At 41.0% G+C, this 20,740-nt stretch overlaps 1 protein-coding gene across 3 annotated transcripts in view; it reads right to left on the bottom strand.

The window, feature by feature from the left end:
* The window catches only part of ntrk3b (neurotrophic tyrosine kinase, receptor, type 3b), a 234,833-nt gene that overhangs the window by 29,230 nt on the left and 184,863 nt on the right, over nucleotides 1–20,740 (bottom strand). For all 3 annotated transcript variants that reach the window (XM_055044969.1, XM_055044970.1, XM_055044971.1), the window contains 2 exons: nucleotides 19,788–19,976; nucleotides 4,173–4,303 (listed from right to left, as the gene is read on the bottom strand). In XM_055044969.1, the coding sequence (XP_054900944.1) occupies nucleotides 4,173–4,303; nucleotides 19,788–19,976 (320 nt within the window). The remainder of the gene's footprint in view (nucleotides 1–4,172; nucleotides 4,304–19,787; nucleotides 19,977–20,740) is intronic.

Here is a 20,740-nt window from a genome sequence, read left to right as displayed (position 1 = left end):
TCTCTGGAATACAGTTTGATTTCTTTTCATGTTTAAAATGAGAAAAAGTAAAAATACAGGTCGTTTTTTTTTTTTTAAGCTCAACTTCAGTAACATGTAGTTAATGTTGCCTGCTGCGTAGGCGGAGGGAAATGCACCTTTATACAGCAGCTGTTCACTGTTGTTGGCAATTTATGTATCCAGCAGTGAAATGTAAATGAAATGGTAAATAGACTCTGCATACACAGCGTTTGTCCTGCCTTGTTGACAACTCTAGTATCTTACATTTAAAGCAAAATTCATCTATTTACAAGAAGCCAAACATTCTATTTTCAGTAAATAACTAAAAGTTAAAGATGATTTCTTTTATAGTTTGGTGACATGTGGCTTTTTGGGTGCCACAGATCCAGACAAGCTTCACTTATTCCACATTTTCAAGTCCAGTTGTTTCCTGGTTTTCCTATTGAGTTGACAGGAACAGTGTCGTACATGTAGCCCTCTGGCAGGCAGGGGTTAATCTCCACAGAGTTCCCCAGCGCACAACCGACGACCGCAGGCTTCGTCGCCAGAAAGCGCAACGTTGCACACCGTTAAATATACATACATACATTTTGTGACACTTATCTGAGCCTTAAAAGCATGTCAAACACCCCCTTCGGCAACTGCTTTCAAACACAGACTCAAACTCTTGCCCTTCCCTTAAACTCTTCCAGCAGCTGTGTGGCACTGTTCAGCTTGCTTCCCACTAAACCGGGCTGTGAATAATAGAAAATGGCATTGTTTAGCAACTCGTTCAGAGTGGTTATGTTTGAAAGCACATAAGAACACAATCTTCCTCCCGCAGGCCACCGTATAAGCCCAAAAGAGAGCTCAAGAGAGATTTTCCCCGGCTTCTCCCACTGAAGGAAAACCATGAGCGAGAGGACGAAATGCATCAGCATGTTCTCGTTTCGCAGCGTATTCGTGTCACTATGGACAGAATGTATTTATTTTTATTTTTTTTGTCTCTATCTCACACACATTCACTTCGGCACGTTACATCCACTGCCTCATCGTAAAGCATCGCCTCTACAACCTGCCGTTATGGCAGCTGTCATTTTCTACCCTCTTCAACGCCTTGTACATATTGCAGCAATGAGGTCAACAATCACTGTGGCTGTAATGCTCTGGAAGGAAAGGTGGAGCCGCAGGAGCTGCACACAAAACAACCTGATCTGATTGGTAATAAGATGAAGCAGAGGTGCCTTGAACCTGCCTTTCGGGTGCAGAGCACATAAAATGCCAACTCTTGATGGGATGTCAGGTAAAGCCTCCAATATGAGAAAAGAGAAATAAATAACAGCTATAAGCCTTATTGCGGTCTCTCTCCGGGAGAAAGAGAGAGAGAGAGAGAGAAAAAAAGACTCTTGACACTTCATCAGCAGCAGGAAAATACACAGAGTTGCCACTTCTGATCTCCTCAGCCTTGAGTCCTGTTTTCCCAGCCTGCTGCTAACATCATCACAGATGGAATGACCTCAGGATGGAAATGCATTTACTTGCATGTGCGCCACTATTTCGGCGCGGTGCTTGAAGTGGCCGAGACGTACGACGGCGTAGATGAAATGATCGTAAAATTCTATTACCAACTCAAGCGGCGCTCTTGAGGAAATGTTTTTGGGTCTGGGCTTTTCTCCAAACCAGTACCTTCAAAGTGCACGCCGCCAATAAATTAAGGGACAGCACTGCCATGAATTTTTTTTCCCCAGAGTTGACCTTCGAGCGTTTTCAGAGAGCCTCGATGTCCTCTTGCTTCTTTTACAGGCAGGAGAAAATGGACACTGTGTTGGCTTTTAGACACGTTACAGTAGCTGTGTTTCCATTGGCCGTTTGTGCAGTTTGACATTTAAAAACTACATTTGTTTGGTAAAAACAATGAAGTTTTGAAGAAACAAATTGTTCAATAAAAAGTTTTGACATGAAGATGTTTTTTTTTTTTTTTTTTTTTTTGACCGTATCAAAATTGGTTTAGTTGGCAAAACTTCAATGGAAGCAACTTTTTTTGCAAAACACGAGTCACGTGATCAACGACCAGATGTTGCCACTGGTGCAAAAGCCTAGAAGAAGACAACAGGAAGGAGCTTCAGGATCATGGTGCGGTAAACTTATCCAGGCTTGGTTATATAAAACCTGTTTTACTCTGTGTATATCTGTGTGATATCAACCTAGTTTACACTTGGCTGATATCAACCAGAGCATCAAGATCACTTTATTAAATACGGGTTGCTACCACCAGGTTGGACAAGCTTGTACTTGCATTTTTAAAGGGACTGATTCAATACGGGGTTTGAAACATTCCTCAGACGTACCTGGATTTAGATCTAGTGTGTGGAGGAAACTGGAGTTCATTACTTTTTAAGAAAGCAGTTTGAGATGATTTGAGTTTTGTGCAGTAGTCCACCATCATGCCGGACACAGACACCCACAGATGGGTGCTTTACCAGCATCAGTGTCATGGAGTCAAAGTTTTCTTGTCGCTCACACGAAATGCTGACGCCGCCATCTGAACGTGGCAGCAGTAACTGAGAAGCCAGACTCTGTAACGTTTTTCCAGTATTTTATTGACCTATTTTGATGAGCTTGTGTGAATTATACCCAGACTTTTGCCTCTTTGTGTCTTGATTGTAGCAGTTGGTTATTTGAGCTACCTTTGCTGTTTTAAACTTTGTTAGCTACTCTACCCAATCACCTCTGACAATCAAAAAAGATTGTGCCCACATGCCTGCTGTTTGTCCCTTTTTTGGGCCGTTCTCTGTAAACTGAGGAGGTAATTGTGTCAGAGTGTCTTATATCTGAGCATCAGAGATACTCAGACAAGCCCATCTGGTTCAATATCACTTAAATCCTTTTTCTCTCATTCCAAAGCTCAGTTTGTACTTCATCAAGTTGTCTTAACCACACCCGGATGCCTAAATGTATGAAGTAGCTGCCATTTGGTTGGCTGGCACATAATCTACTTGTCGGTAATTCATCCTGTTAACCAGGGTACGAACCTCGATAGGACAAAACAAACGATCACCGCAAGAGGTGCAATTTAAAACAAGAACGTCTGCGGCCTCAATTAACACTTAAAGGACTTACATGCCTTTTGCCATCTGCGTGTGTTTTCTGAAAGGACAAGGTCTGTGTCGAGAGCTGTTGTCAACCCGCCGCTGTTATTTCTCTAATCCATCAAACGAGACAGCGACGGGCCCCGCAGCAGAAGACTTAAGGAAGTGTTTGCCGGCTTGGTGGCTCAAGAGTGTGATGTACTTGTACTGATATGACAGATGGTCTCCCCAACCAGCTGGTTGCCAGATTTTAGGCAAAGACACACCAGGACTTTGACGGTGAAATGCGTCATGTCCGCCATTTCTCGCCATTGGCCACACACCTGATGGGATCGGCCGACTGCGTGCGACAGAGGAGACCGCTGGGTTTCAGCCAAGGGTGGTTTCTTTAGACAATAGAAAATAATGTGAATGCCTGATGTGTTCAACCGATTAGACGGGATGGTGAACACGGTTCACCTTGCTAAGTTTCACTCCATATCTCCTGAAATGGGAAAAAGCTCGTGTTTATTGGACCCGGTCAGCTTGATGAGTGATTGACGAGCAGGTTAGAAAATGCCTCGCTTTGCTGCTTTATGACAGAACTGTTTTGTGAAAAGGACGTGCGACTGCATTGTTTGTAAAAAGATTACGCACATTTACATAATTGAACCTTGAAGGGTGACAGAGGAAAGCTTATGTACCGTCACTGCGGTACACCCATCTGATACCCCATTTAGAGAAAAGTGGGTGCAGACTCTGCTCCAGAACATTGCATCCCTATTTTTTTTATTTGTGTTTTCGTAGTTCTACATTCATCCAACTTGTCATGTATGCCTGTGGCTACATTAATGACCAACAAATGATAAGTAAATAAAAGTCCATTTGGCTTAGCTGTAAATTTACATTGAGAAAAGTTCAATTTTTGACGATGCAACATTTCCGGGTGACAGCAACAAAATGTAATAAAAGAATCTGGTTGTGTTAACTCTTTGGACACCATAGCAACATTGGACACTCTGACACACACACACACACACACACACACACACACACACACACACACACACACACACACACACACACACACACACACACACTGACAACCAAGTAGTGAAGATGTACCTTGACAGCCACCAGCATCTTGTCCTTGGTGGGGCTGAGGTTGTAACACTCTGCCAAGAAGACTTTACCGAACGCCCCTTCACCCAACTCCCTCTTCAGGATGATGTCTCTCCGCTTTATATGCTGCACGACTGAAACAGGAGACAGAGGAACCGTAAATACACAGCTGTTCAGATATTTGCTTACACTTACCCTGAGCTTCAACGTCATGTTGATTTCAAGCTTTTAAATCATCACCTTCCTAAAATAATGGTTTAAGTTGTTGTTTTTTTTTTTGCCTAAAACATCTTTTTTTTGTAGCAAAAATCCCTTTTGGTAAAAAAAAAAATTACTTGGGCCATTAATATAGAAAGGTGACAAAATGATGTGTTCAAAGTCTGCTCTTCTCAGAATGGCATGAAACAGCTGCAGCCATAGAGGGCGATATGGATGCACCTCTAATAATATCTGCCAACAACAACTCGCTTTAGCAAGGTTTCAAAGCAAGAATTTATTTTGAGTTGAAACTATATGAGATTTTACTTTTGTTGCTCCTCCTTTTATTCCCGAACCGATTTAAGGTGTTTTAGGTATTCCATTACACATCTGGAATACCCAGGTTTCATTCATCCGTACCAAACCGCTCCCTGTGATTAAAACAATATGGTGAAGATATTAAACAGCAAAAAGGAAATACCAAGGTCTGAGCCTTGGATACCAGAATCTATGTCCATGGTAAAATGAGATTTACATCACCATTTATGAAGAAGCAGCAGACCAAGAAGGAAATGTCTCAAACGGTCCCTCAAAGTATCGTCTGAGATGTTTCCAATCAGAAATCGGTTCTTGGTTGCATGAAAACAATTTCATATGCCGAACTAAGAGGGGTGTGAATAATTTTCGTAGTTCACTGGATATATTTGAGACCTGGCTCAGATTGAGAAAAACCATTATATGGCATTCAGTGGTGTTTTTTTTTTGTGTTTTTTTTTTTGCTTTACCACCTCAACATGCATTCGTAAAGTTCAAACGTATAAATACTTAAAAGCCCAAAATAAACATTTATCATTTCTGAAGAAACACGAGACGAGTCGTGTCAAGGTAACAGAAGAATGAACGACGACTGACCCCCTGGTGGTCAGGACTAGAAGACCAGGGAAAGATCGGGATGGATGATGGAGTCGATTTTTTTTCTCTCATGTTGAAGCTGCTTAAGAAAGAAAACCAGGCACAGGAAGACTTTAAAACTTTCCAATGCAATAACACAGGACCTGTGGAGCTGCACAAGGACAAAAATTGTAACATTTTTACCACTAACATCTAAAACCTCTCACTGAATCGAGGCAGAATAAATAACTGGAAAAACAAAAACACGTATCGTCTCAAGTTTTCTCCCCAGATAACTCACTGCAGAAAGAACAGCGTCGTAAACTTTATGCTTTTAGCTCCTGACCTCAGATTATTTTCACTTCTCGCCAGTCATTACTTACAGTGTGTGTGCAACCAGAATGGAGGTCTGTTTCTTTCATTGATTATCCTTTAAAATAAGATGACAGAGTGACCCGGCGGGTCGGGAGGGGAGGGGGGGAGAGCTAGAAAGAGCAAGAAAGGAAACAGGTTGTGGAAAAGACAAGAAGCCATGTGACGCTTGTGAACAGAGCTGCTGTTTGTGGCTGACGCTGAATAAAACATGACGGTTCGTAGGCTTGTGCCATGAAAGCCCAGTCGCTCCGTAGAGCGGCACTCATAAGGGCACACAAAGCTCCCGCCGCCCTCCGGGTTAAAAACCACAACAAGCACATCACACAGTAACTTCAGCTTTATCTCCGTCGCAAAACGGCAATCGTGAGAAAACTGAAAATATGACACATAGAACAGAGAACGTGATGAAATCGTTCTGGAAATTTACATGAGAAACTAAAGTATAATTTCTCAAAATATTTGGAGTGCAGATTTTTTTTAATTTTTTTTTTAGCTACATATATTTTCAACCAGTCCGTGGGCATGAAATTCAAGGAAACACAAGTACTCCACATCTACGAATAAATAAGCAAAAGAGGATAAATAAGTAAATAAATTGAGATGACACAGGAAATAAATACTAAACAAAGGGAATGAAGAAGCAGAAAAAAGACTGAAGTATTGGGAGGATACATGTGGTCTTGGGCAAAACTGCAAGACAAAACTAATTGTTTTATATAAAAAAGTCAATAAGAGATATTATTCACTCATAGGAAAAATGTCTTGTTATAAATTTAATAATTTGCCAGTGGAACAAGTAGTTTTTCCATCAATATTAAGGAGTTCTTGACTCATATTTCTTTCTGAAAAGTTCCTTGTAAGTTGGTTTTGTCTTTTTTTTTGTATTTGCAGTAGAAACGAGGCCAAAAGTACTTGCTGAGATTTTGTGTTTTTTGCAGTGTGGAGCTATATTTGCTGAGAAAAGTGTCAGTTTTCATTTCTGCCAGATACATACGGGTGCCTGATGACATGGCTGCTGCTTCAATCTGCACCAGTGTTGCTAAATGGAAGCCTGAATGTTAAACATTGAAATTACACTTTGTATCAACTATATTAGCAGGGTAGACAGACAATAGATGGAAGGATGGATATCAGTGTGTATCGCTCCAACATGCTGATGGACCAAACAAGTGAGAAAAATTATATTTGGTCAGAATTTACTTAATTAAGTGGAGTTAGTGAATTCAAAATGTTGCCGTTCATGTAATTGTCTTTTCAATTACATGAAAAGATCATTTTCATGTACGCTGACAGATTAACTAAATGCTCCCCAGGATTGATATGCATGCAAACCATTGCGCCGCTTTTATATGCTAATTTCCAACAGTTGGTTTTATCAGCACCGTCTCTTTCTCGAAAGATCTGAGCGACAGTCGCAGCGCGTCCATGCAACGTCTGACACGCAGCAGCTCTTGGTGGAGAGAATTAGCTTCTTTTATGCGCGCACCCAGGCCTAAGTGGGGACTTATCAGTGGAGACACAATATAAACTGATGAGGTTTCCCCTCCCACCCAAAGCCTGCAGTCATAATCTGTCTACACAATGCCGTCAAACATCTTTCTCGAAAATGTCACTGCATGTTTTATCCTGTTGTTCTTGTGTCCAAATTCTCCCCTCAGGCAGAGAGGATTCATAGTGCAGAGGTTAGATTTGCCGACTTTGTAATTAGACGGACCAGGTTCATCGATGGGACACGCTTGAATTTTTAAACTGTGCAGTGGGAGAGCAGCAGAAACACTTTCGGAGGAAAAGCTACTTAAACCAGAAAAGGCATAATAACGCTGAATGCTACAAAGGCTAGCTGAAGCGAAAAATATGTACGCATAGAGAAGATTACAAGACAGATGAAATGAAATAGCAGTAGCCCTAAAGTGTGTTTCTATGTTGTTCCTATTTATTCCCATCTTAATTTAGAAATCCATCCCAGCCTCATCTTTAACACCAGCTTTTATTTTGCGGGGTATCAATGCATCTGCTAAAATGTCGCCGGATCGTCCTCGCCTTGAGTGCCTTTTTCTTTCTTCTTTTTTGCTTGATGAACGATAAAAATTTCATACGTCCGTGGCAAACATCTGGTAATTCAATCCGTCCTCCGCCTCTGCCTCCTTCGCTTTCATTAAATCAAACTCGCTTGTCGGACTCGGGTGATGGACAGCAAGTCATCCAGTAGGTAATTGCACACGAGCTAAAAGCAGCCAGCGTTTAATGTAGTGATACTGAAAAAGCATTTATGCGCCTGCACTTAGAGCACATGAGGTGTTGCATCCATTCCCAGAAGACCATTTAATCTTCTTCTATTTGAGCTCCCTACAATTTTACTAATGACTGTCGGCCGAACCCTGCCTCCCCTGGTCTGCTCTTGGTTTGTAAATTTAATGCTTCTTCTGTGAAATGATAAATTCTTACAATAGAAGTTAAGACACCGAGCTGCTTAATTTGGTCATTTCTACAATTCAACATTTGTGAGTCTGAAAAAAAAAAGAAGAAAAATCATATTGTAAACAGCTTACATCATTTATAAATTAAAGTGGTGGACACGTCATTGTTCAGTCTTTTAGGTATTTTAGAATGTTGTGCATCAATAAGTACAAAAGCTGCATTTGAATGGTTGGTAAAACTGTTAAGATCTTACAAAGGTCTAGTAAAAGTCCAAGCTGTAGTTATGTTAGTGTCGCTGAACTGCTGACTGTGCTCTTTGACTTAAACTATTCATGTGACGTTGAAGTGCATCACCGAAAAACGACCCACCATGAAAAAAAAAAGAAAAATCAATCTGTTGCAACAACGTGTCGCATCAGTATCAACGTACCAAAGGATCAATTTGTTCTGCGTTGCCTTCATGCAACATGAATGTGAGATGCTAACAATGAAGCTCCAGAGTTTCACTTGTCAAGTTGCTGCTACAACAAAGGTAACCTCGTGTATCTGCAACCAGTCTGCAGCAGTAGGGAGCCTGGCAGTGTTCACACCGTGTTCCAAAGTATTATGCAAATTGGATTTAAGTGTCATAAAGATTACAGTTTTTGTTGTGTTATTAAATGTATAGATGGTATTGTGTGTCGGGGCTCTTTGAATCACTGTAATTAATTTCAGACAGCTGGGTTGATTAGTTTCGCTCAATTAAAGGAAATCTACTCAAGAAGGATGTTCCACATTATTAAGCAGGCCACAGGTTTCAAGCAATATGGGGAAGAGAAAGGATCTCTCTGCTGACGAAAATCAGATAGTGTAGAACCGTATGACAAGGTATGAAAACGTGAGATACTTAAAAACTGAAGCGTTATCATCATACTGTGAAGAGATTTGTGGCTGATTCAGAACAAAGATGGGTTTATACAGATACATGAAGCACCAAGTGCAAAAAGGGACACCAAAAAAATCAACTAATTATAACATATTAAAAATAAAAGTATGTAAAGCTCAAAATATTGTTTGTTCGCAGAGACGCGTGCGCTCGGATCAGCTATGATGCACGACGGACTAAAGCTTGTGTGGTTTAACCAACACTTTCAAGAAATTTAACTTAATTTGAGAAATCCATCAAAGCAATGACAAGAAAAAGCTCTTCCTGATGACTCTTCAGAATTGAAATTTGCCAGGTTCCCATGTAAAGACATTCCTGTGTGTTGTTTTTGGTGGACAATACAGAAATAAGTATTATTCTAAATCAGGGGTGCTCAAGTCCAGTCCTCGAGAGCTACCATCCTGCAACTATCAGATGCATCCCTGCTCCAACACACCTGAATCAAATGAATGACTCGTTACCAGGCCTGTTCATAGCTGAGCCTGGTCTACTGGAGTAAGGCTGCAACTAAAAGTTGCAGGACGGTAGCTCTCGAGGACTGGACTTGTGCACCCCTGTTCTAAATAGTCAGGATGAGTCCTGGTTCCGAGTTAAATCCCCAATTATTACATTTCATCCGTTGGTCTCCGTTTCCTCGGCGTAGGAATGTTTTTTTTCTTTTTTGTGAGCCTAAATTTTCCACCACCAAACACAGAGAGAAATGTTTGGATTTGTTGCATTAAGGCATTTTAAATGTGGCCAAACTGCAACGTCTTGAAACTGTGAATACCTGGTTCAGAATGCAAAAACACATCTGCACCCACATCTGTTGCTTTAAATAGCATAATATAGTCAATATATATATATATTTGTCTATAGCTTTAGCCTACACTAAAACGTTCATGTCAGATGGTCATTGAATGTTCTCCCTTTCCTCAAGAAATAAAAACTGTGAATGCGCAATAGGACAAAGTGCTGCTGGATCTGACAGCAAAATGTTAGATTAGCATACAGACAGATGTCAAATTTTGCTTAAAAAAAGGCACAATATACCAGAAAAACAGGCCAACTTTTTTTTTTTAATGTGTAATCCATCAGTTAAAGTGGTCCTCATGCAGGTGTATGCGGCTCAGACTCGTCTTTTGCTGTTTGCTACTCAGGAAAAGTTGGTGCGATGTGAAAAAGGGAGAAAGGGAAGCAGACGTTCTTTCTGAATGACTTGCTGAGATCCCAGCACAGCCTTTCTTTCATTTACATGATTTTGTTGATGTTTTGTTGAGAGCAGCAGCTTGGGAATGCCTCGAAAGTGATTGCAGGAAAGCATGTGGCTTAAGTGAAGGTTTTTTTAGTCACAGATTCAGAAGAATCTGCTGTTTTATATGTATATTAAAAAAATCAGAGTCGAAGGAAGCAGTTAAGTTAAGAAGCTATTAAATTGAAAATGATTCAACAATAGACTTTGATTTCGGGGCATCAAATGGAAACAGTTGTGTATGAATTCATAATTATTTCACAATGGAAGATTTAATAGATTTTTTTTTATTAGTTGAGTCAGTCTTATTGTGAAGTTATCAACACTTCAAGACACTATTTAAACAACTTGACTGAAAAGGTAGGCAAAAGGTTTGTATTATCACTATATAAATAAATAAATAAATACTTTTCATCACTTTGTTTCTGGCTTGTTTTGTACATTAAGAAAGATGAAGCAAATCATTTTACATACATATAATGCCAAAAAATCTTTGCACTCCGACAGGCCGTAAACTTAATTTTTGATTCTTTTACAATAAAGCAAATTAAACTTCATGTTAGTATGTAACTTCTACACAAATATGTTCTTCCCCCCATGTCAAAACCGTCACCAAGTTGTGATAGTGTAGTAGAAGAAAGATAAAAACAAAAACAAAAATCAAACCCTCCATATCCTCTAAGACATTATAATGCAGACATAATAGTTTAATATATACTATTGTGACTGCGAAAATGCTTCACTCCCAGTCAAAAACAACCAATCAAAATCAGGAGGAGGGTCTTAGTGCTGTCAATCAATTACAATCACAGAACAAATGTTTCTCTGCAGTCATCGGTGGCTATGCTAACTAGCTTTAGGCTTCATGACAGGCTATGTTGAGGTGAACCAGCTCACAAATGATCTTTCTTTCATTAGACTCTCAAAACTTAATAATAATTTAAACAAACATGTCAAAAAAATTTATAATTATATAAGTTACAAACTGCCGGTTTCATAAACAGTGGATTTTTTAAAACTAACAACTTAGCTTATTATTTTTTAAAGCTAAATCTTACTCTCTAACATTTTGCCCAAAAGACGTTCCCCAAACGCTCGATGGGGTTTTTCCAAACAGTTCTTCAGTCAAAACAGAGATTAGCTGCTCAGTCTGATTTCCTCTGGGCTTTAATTTTTACCATCATGCCATTCCTTTCTGATATTCATCACCATCTGCTTCAAACATGTTGGGAGGATGATTCATGAAGGTGTCACCTGTTCCACTGGTGTTTCTGATAGACTGTGTCAAAGCTATACACACATATACATATATATATATATATATGTGTGTGTGTGTGTGGGTGTGTAGCCGTCTCCAGAAGCCGGCAGCCACTTTGCTGAGTGAGAGCCCCACCAGGGACTCCACCACATCACTGTTGTCAAAACCTTGATCCTCTAAACCTCTGATGTCCCAGGCTGCGCGTGTACATTTTAATTCAGGATGTGTTCTGACAGGATTCGACGGGGCAAACGACTCTGACACTTCCTCAGCTCCCCAATGTGTGAAGAGTCTTCAGCCTGTATTCCCCGCTGAATCCAGCCTCCGATTCTGCTGCTTTGTTGAACCTTCGTTTAAAGAGAGCAAAATAAAATGCCGCCTCAGACCGCAGATCGCTGCGTTGCCTGTCACTCGTTATTAACTGAATGATTAACTTTACAAGATGGTGTTTTCAGTGCGGTAAACTTTCAAATAAAGGTGATTCCCCTCCTCCCCCCACCCCCTGTCTTTGCTGTCCTCCCTGAGCTTTTCTGGATGAAATAAACAGGATATTGAATAAAACCGAAGAAACAGGCAGGTAATCATTGGTTTGCTCCTCAGTCCGTTTGATTTTTGTATAGTTTCTCCTTATCGTCGCCTTTGTGTCAATCTGATGCATCTCAGTGTTTAATATGTTGAAGGTATTAAAGCTGCTTTTATGAATAACATGTATGTTTTGTGACATAGGGAAATTTTGTTACGGCTGAAAAACCACCTCAGCCTAGAGCAAAAACTTTATAAAATATATATATATATTTGAAAGTGTAGTGTTTCTAAGCCAGTCATAATTAGAAATAAAATGAATCACATAATTCAAAGTTATCTGAGTCATCTCCATTTGCATGATTTTTGGTTTTTCTCTTTACCCTCAACCAAAAACTGGATGACAAAGGTCCTCAATCTGCTGCTTTGGTCTCAATCAGCCCTTTTTTTTGGACAGACAATATTGTTGACAGAGACTTAATTCATTTTGTTGTTTCTGTTTTATTTATTTTGGATATTTGTCTCCCAGTTCTAGAGTTAAATGCTCATTAGAATTGAAAGTTTCTTGATAGTTAGATTATTACACCATTACCATTATATGACTGTATCGAAACAGCAATATTATCGCTTATCGCGATAACTTCCGCATCAATTTATTATCCAGCAAAATTTGTTATCGTCACAGGGATAAGTGTTTTCATGCAGCAAATTTATCTTTGTAATATCAATTTGCGCCGTTTTATGGTCAATGGAAATGCAGCCAATGATAGCTCACTTGACAAAACGCGCTAAAAGAACTTTCGAACCTCCTTAGTAAGGAAGTAAGAAGATGTACTTCTCAATCTGCTGCTTTAAAAGCCCGTTTCATTCTGCGTTTGCACCAGTTGTCCCAATATCCTTACTTTCTCACCTGAATAATTCATCCGGCGTGTTTGCTGTAGCCTCTAGCACCCTGTCCCACTCCGCTGATGGGAAGGGAGTCGCCATTATGCCAATTGAAAGTGGCGCAGACAAGTTACTTTAACCTTCAGTTTCCTCTGCTGGCCGACTCGGGCTACATCCTGCAGCCTATTTACCCAGAGTGGCACGCTGAAAAGCCCCGAGATTAAATCTCTATCCCGCAGCTCAGCATCATTCATTTGTCCAGGCTCACTTGAGGCCTCGATGCCAGCAAACACTGTCCCCAGAGGGGGAGACGACGGCGCCGCGCTGAGATTTACTCAGCTAGTCAGGTCAGGTTGCTGGGGGAGAACAGATGTTCGGAGAGCTTTGTTCTGTGTGCGCGTGTGTCTATATGTGTGCTTGCATTTCACCACAGATGCATGCCAACTTTTTCTGCTGTGCATGCGTCTATTTGAATGTGCTTTTGTTTCTAACTACCTGCCAAGGTTGTGTGTTTGTGTGTGCGTTCGCAGCTTTCCGGCGTGTGAGTGTGTGTAAGCAGTGTGCACATCACATTCTGGCCTCTTTCCTGCATTGAGGTGGTGACTGTGCGGCTTCGCTTCCATTTACTGCAGACATGCAGGGGGCAGAACTGTGTTCAAATAGCTGCTGCGAATGCTACTAGTAGAAGAAGAAGAACCAACAAACAAAACTTGGCTCAGAAGAGAGAAGAGTTCCTGCAGAAGTTTTCAGCCAAAATGATCATTAAGAAAAATAAAGTTGAGAAGAGAACAGAAAATGCTGTAAAACGCCCTAAAGGTTGAATATCAGTAACAAAAGACTGGACTCGGAATTAATTAATCATGGGCCGACGTATTAAACCAACAAAAACAAATAGCTTCTCTCACTCAAAAACAACACAGTCATCGTTTCCCACTTTGCTTAGCTATCGTGACCGTCGCATAATAAATTAAAGTGAAACACATTTACAAGGGGTTTGCTGTGACGCACCAGAGGAGGTGAATGTAATATAATAGATCAGAGGCTCCCATCCAGCAGCTGACAGTATAAAAAAAATAAAAGAGCCTTTGGCATCGAATTTGCTGCAGCTCAGAGGCTCTGCGTCATCTGGCATCAACGGGAAACTCTGACGGGAAGGACAGCTTTCACTGTTGACTCTCAGCGGGCGTCTCTCCTCAACCCGCGGGCTGAACGCCGGCCTGCAGGAGCCTCTGCTGCTCCCGCGCGATTTCTGCCTTGAAGCTCTTGCTTTGTTTACACAGTCTTAGAAAAAAAAAAAATCTGAAGGAAAAAAGCTCGGTGATTATTTTTATTTAAACACAAAATGCTATTTTGCGTCTTTGATTTATGTTCACAGGAGCAGGGCGTCTTTGTTGTTAAATGGAGATATTCTACACTTTCCCGTTCAAATATCTTTTGAGTTTTGCGTCATCGCGCCGTTAAGTAGGTCACTTTTTTGACGCCGTTGGTTCAAATGGAGTATGGAGAAAATGTACATTTTCTTGGCTAATTGCTGCTTCACTGCAGGACCACTCACAGTCTCAGTTGAAACCTTAAGTGTGAAATAAACTTTAGTGGAGTTTGAAAACAAAATGTGTGCATAGATTTATGTCTGGTTTATGCCCAGTTGGTTTTTCTTTCAACTAATCTTTGGGAACCAGCGCTTTAAAGTATCATTCCTTGAACTCTTTTGCATTTTGCCTGGTTTCAACTTTACACTCGAATCCTTTTAATATTGACCTGGATTCGCTGTTCAGTTTTAGAGAACTTTTTTTGTATAACATAAGGTGTTTGCAAAAATTAAAAAAAGAAGCCTACTTGTGCATTTTATTGTACAGCACATTTAAAATTGGGAAATGCCTTGAGATAACATTTCTTGTGAAGTTGTGCAATATTACCAAAATTTCAAGGGCTATGTAAGTTTTGGGGAGGCGTGAGATGAACAAGTCTTGGTTTCAAACTAATGTGATGATGCTGCTACGAAAGATCCTGGATCCTACTGTAGTTTCAGCTCCTTTTGTCTGGAATTATGATCACAAAAAGCACCAACTAAGCCGACGAAATTCTGCTTTGCGTTTCTGATCAGGTTGTTTACTGTTAAGTTGAAATCTAAACCCCCCAAAAATTGTTTGAAATCTGCTAAAAAATTGGAATAATTGCATCACAGAGCTATTTTTCACTTTAAATAACTTTAAAAGAGAACCCAGATGAAGCTAAAAGCTAAAGATGCTAACTTTAGCTTTCGAAACGGTTACTTTAAGGGATTTTTTAGCTGCTACATTAATAGCTGATTTTTCTACCATAAGTACTAATGAACACACTGAATGCATAGTTAAGGTTTTATAGCACAGCTATAATAAATAATAACATATTCAAATGGCACTGTTACAAATTTACGATGAATAAACTCCCACTTGAGAGATAAGAACTTTCCCTCTCCATGTATTAAAGTCGGTTTATATCTAATAATAAACACTGAGTGCTTCCATGCAAAAGCTTTAATAGAATAAGGAGATAAAACTTGTCACTGGGGTCCTTTGGCAGCGGCTTGTCCCTGAGCATAACCCCAGCGTTATTGCTGGATTAAACTTTAAGCACATTTAGGCACTAAGTACTTTACACTCGCTGCTCCAGGGAGTTTCTTTAAAAGTCTTTTCCAACTATATTTGACATCTTAGCGAAGATGAGGCCTGCTATCCTCCCCTGAGCTGCCAGTCCCAGCAGATACAGTGTAAATTGTGTTTCTGTAAAAACAGAAAATGCTTCATGGAAGATTTATGGGGAGAGGTGTTGATGATGGAGCTCTGTTTTATGCTGAGACGCTTCGGGGTCGACGCGTTGGGATCTCAGCCGCCTGATCAGCAGGGCATTGTTCTGTCACACTCATTAGGAAGTGATAGAGGTTCGAATTTAGACGTCTGCGTGTTCAGAAAATGGAACAAAAGAATGCCGTGTTGTACAATGTATGTTTTTAAAAGGAGAAGAATCATGTAGAAGTGTATAATACAATATGATGGTTTTTATAGAAAAATGAAAGACAATGTCATGCCATCTGTTGAACAATAAACATACTAATGTCTGAGTTTTGTCTGGGAAACTGCAGGACTTTTTAGGGAGCAAACTAAAGGAAAGTGTTTAAATTCAAAGCTCGCCAGGCTCCTAGCTCCTTTATTTTACTTAATTTTTCTTTTTTTTAAATCAGACCATAATTTATGGAATCATAGCCTTGGAACATGAAAACTGCCTTTCAATCAATCTAGTGCCCATTTACATTCACTTACAAAGCTTTCAGGCAGCCACATTAGTCACTCTTTGTCTCTGCTGGGAACATTAAAATCTTCAAAAAACATCACCTTGAGCACAATTATGTCTCTGTTTCAGCAGGAGTAAAAGGGGACAAAGAGGAGAGGTTTGTCTGAGCTATGCCCAGGAGTTATATCCCCAATAAAATGGATATAATGGAAAGCTTCACGGCACACTCCAGCATCAAACGCTATTGTGTAATACTCGCCAGCGGGATGGGACAACTCTGTAATTAAAATCGCGAGCTGCGTGATAAAACAAAGACATTTGCTCGGAGACAGCCGATCTAGCGAGATATAGATCTATCATTAGGCTAAAGAATTGTCCTTTGACTTCTGTGCTTTTATCTCGCTAATGCGGCAACATTTCCCCAGGAACGGCCTTTTACAACTCTTACAGAAAACAAAAAAACAAAAAAGACACGGCAACTGTCAAACACAATAGTTCAGAAAAGAGATGAATTAATAGCATTGAAGTTTTAAATACTTATTTTTTTGCAATTTATAAGTGTCTAATGACCAAAAATGACTTTTTTCATTGAATACGGTAAGATATTCCTGTAGGGAGATTATATCATCTGCCTACAAGAAAGTATTGTTGTAGGTTATTATGAATTCAAATAATGTTTTTCACCCCTGAGCTGAACTGTTCATCTGTTTATGAGGTCAGTTTTATGAAGTGGGGTTTTATGAAGGCAGAGTTCACATGAATAGATTGCTATTGAAAACCCACAATCCTCAAGGATCACTGGATGATAACTGCAAGCTTTCAAAACAACCTAGGAAGTTTTATACCCCTCAAGTCTAAATCAAGTGTAGTTTCTTAAAACCATCAGGAGACGTTTGGTTTTTAGTCCCACAGCCAAAGATCGTTTTTAAACCACGTATCAAAGTCTTGAGTCTTCAGACCAGAGATAGGCAAGTCCAGTCTTTGAGGACCGACGTGTTTCATGTGATGTCCAATAACTGGTGAAAATATTTGCAACCATGCCAACTCCAATCCTTGGCCCTAAAGCATTTGAGCTTCCTCCCGTGGCTCGGACATCGAGCGTCGCTCAGGTCTCGAGTCTTTAGCCCACATCAGTGTCTAAGTCTTGAGACGTTAAACCACAAGTCCAAGTCAAGTCTCAGGCTGCCGACCGCCGCACATCCCACACAACGCCTGGCGACGACGGCTCATTTCAGATGACCACAACACTGAACCCTGTGACACACGTGGAAAGGGGACGGCAGCATTTTACCTCTTCGTTGCTATTCCAGGAGCTGATCTCTTAAATGCTCAGAGTGCAACAAGAGTCTGCCCGCCGCATTAGCGAACTCCTGATGGACTCGGGTAAAGACAGGCGTCACAGCTGTCCGACCTGAACTCCCACTGCGTTTGTGTGTATATTTTAGCAGCGCGCCATCCTCTCGGATAAGAAGCTTTCAAGTAAATGAATGAATACATTATGTATTAGTCGACACACTGTATCCGAGCGAGTGGTGCTGAGCACAGCCAGCAGGACAATGAGAACCAAAGGGGAACCAAAGGGACTCCTGACACATCAAATCACAGAAGTAGTGAGGGAATATAAGGTGACACTAGAGCATTTTTCCCTCTTATTTTTATACCTACATGCACACAGTCAGCACGCCTACATCCCTGTATAGACGCAGATTGATTTTCAGCAGTACACCCACACAACACACATTTGCACATGGATACACAGAGAAACTTCCCTTCCTTGTGTGCATGTCCTGAGGGTGAAGAAGGCATTCGAATTCAGTGAATGATGTTTTCTTCGCCAGTGGCAGAAAGCAGTGGCCATAATGACCTTGTGATGAATTCAGGGCTCATTTCCTACGGTTTCCTTTTACGTGCATGCATGTAGAATTAAATCCAAGAGGAAAAAAGAAAAAATAGAAAAGAGAAGGCCCAGGTCAAAGCTAAGGCACCGAACACACATGGACTGACTTTTAATTCTCCGCGCACAGTTACTGGGGGAAAGTTCCACTCCTACACAGCGCCATCTATTCATTAGCGCCACAATCAGATCTCCTGTCCGAGACATGAGACGTTATAAATCAGTCAACGGCTGGACATTAAAAATTCATGCAATTCATAATACATAAGACCCGTCACTTATTTATCACCTCTAAATGGGTTTTCCTCCCTTCTCATTGGCTGCACACTCAGAGGCCGACTTTTGTTAGCATGACGTGCGGCCATTTTGAGACGGGACCAGGTCCAATCTGGACAGGGCGGGGTTGTGGGAAAGAAAAGAATCCTACTGCGATCAGACCGAGAGGAGAGAGTCTTTACCCTTAAAACCCGGGCGGTTTGATTGGAGGGAGCAGGAGAGAGGCTGCGGGTTGCTGCTGGAACAGTTGCTTTCTGCTGATTCTCCTGAGCAGCCGATCTAATTGGGAGTAATTAGGCCTTAAAGTGGTCTTGTCTTTTCCCCAACTTGGAACACGAGTCCCAGTGGAGGGCGGGCGATTTGGGGAAGGGGATGCCGAGAGTATATAAACACCAGTCGCTGGAACAGTGAAGGTTGTCTTCACCCAAACGCATAAAGAATCTGGCACCTCTCCAACCGAGGCTAACGCCACACAGCAGCACAGACACACAGCTGCAGCTGAGACTAAACTGATGGGGTGTTTTTTCTTTGTTTCTTTTTTTGGCTGGCTTGGGATGATAATCACACTTTGCAAAATGAACTGATATGTGACAGTAAAATTTAGTCCTGCTAAGGTTTGCGATTGTGTGAGAGCCGAGCGTCTCTGAGACGAGCGTTTGGCATCCAGACAGCAAACCAGCTCAACAAAACCAGCACACCGACAGTACGAGCCCCTGTGATGCATTCTGCATCTAAAGCAGAATTTATGCTCTGTTTAAACCGATTGTGGCTTGGTCAGCAACTCCAAGACCCGCCCGCCCTCCATCTTTTGACCTTTACATTTTGGGACCGGGCCACGTGGAAGGCCAGCAAACACACACACAGCTGATGGACGACTGGGGAAAGACGACCAGCAGGTGCACAATGGACGGCGCCTTCACACCCCATGAGATTTTTCCACATTTCTTCTCATGATTATTATATATATTTTGTTTCATTTGGATTTTTGTCTTTCATACAGCAATAGAAAACAGAACCCACTTGTGAAGTGAAATTCTTAAAAAGTACAGTTTTAGTCTCAATCAATGAATCAAAATCACACATCACATGTCTCAATAAATTATTGCGACATACGATAATATTGTTGCTTCCAGATCATTTTCAAGTAACATGATGGTAATGGCATAAAAGTGTAAGAACACCTTCTCAAGGATCAATAAACTTCAATTTCTAACATTCAACACAAACAGAAAGATATAATATTCAAAATGAATGACAAAAACACTCACAAAGGACCATCGCTTGCTTCAAAGAAAATCTCTGGCCTACATGTTTCCACCAGATTCACACAAGAGGACCTAAAAAAAACTCTTTTTTTTGGTCCCCTTTACTTGTAGAGATATCTGCTCAAATAGTTCAAGATGAAGAAACATTTATTTTTTTGCGCTGCACGACTTTGGGATCTGATTGGATCGGAGTCAACATGGCGGACTTACGAGTTGTCGGCTTGTTGCAGTTGTGTCCGTGCCTGAAGTACTGGGGATTTTCCACCACAGGTATGCGAGTCATTCCTATGACGACCGCGTCAGGTCCCGCGTCCAGAGTACACGGCGTGATGATCCCGTGGTTGACGTGATGAAGAGGGCTGGCAGAGTCTTCCTCACCGCTGATCACGGCGACGGGACCTGCAAGAGCGGAGAGAGACCCTGACTTATTTTACGCTCTCATGCCACCTTCACGTGTCGGGTAACATGCGATCGCATCCTCTGAAGCTGTCGTAGAAATTTGTTCAGATTTTTATTTTGTGTCGAAAGAAAATAAAATGCGGCACCATCTAACATTGTGGAATTTATAGTCGTCTGAAAAATGCTTTCAAAATCTTTTGTGCACGCAGAATAAAGCGAAGTTCCTTTTATTTAGTTTCCACCAGACACGTTTACATTAAACATTTCTGCTATTTTACCTCGAGAAACTTTTAAACCTGAATTGCATACCGACATGATAAATGACATCTTGCTTTGCAAATGCAGCCACATTTGCCATCCGGACCTTCTTGGGCTCCACAACAACAGAGGCGGACGACCATGCCTCAGTTCACTGACTTGGGCTGACATCTCTGGTTCAATTGGCACCGATGAGCCAAAACATCACGAGCTAAAGGTCAAAAGGTGTCAGATAGGTGAAATGGTGGATGAACTCTGAGCTGTGAAATGTGCGAAAGCAAATCTTGTTCCTCTGAAACAAACAGCTCAGATCTCTTACAGCTCAAAAAAGCTTCTTTATCACTCCATGTCGTCTTTTTCCTCCAAAACTGGAGATAAATCACTGAAATATTCGATGGACTCGCTCACAACTTCTTCTGCTTCTGTGTATTCAGCTTATTTACGCTTTCACTTACTCTCATTACATCGCAAGATAGCGCTGGAGCTTGACCCAGATACTACAGACG

Source organism: Poeciliopsis prolifica, unplaced genomic scaffold (assembly GCF_027474105.1).
Source record: "Poeciliopsis prolifica strain line A6 unplaced genomic scaffold, Auburn_PproV2 SCAFFOLD021, whole genome shotgun sequence".
NCBI classification, from domain to species: Eukaryota; Metazoa; Chordata; class Actinopteri; order Cyprinodontiformes; family Poeciliidae; genus Poeciliopsis; species Poeciliopsis prolifica.
This window is presented reverse-complemented; position numbering and strand designations above follow the sequence as displayed.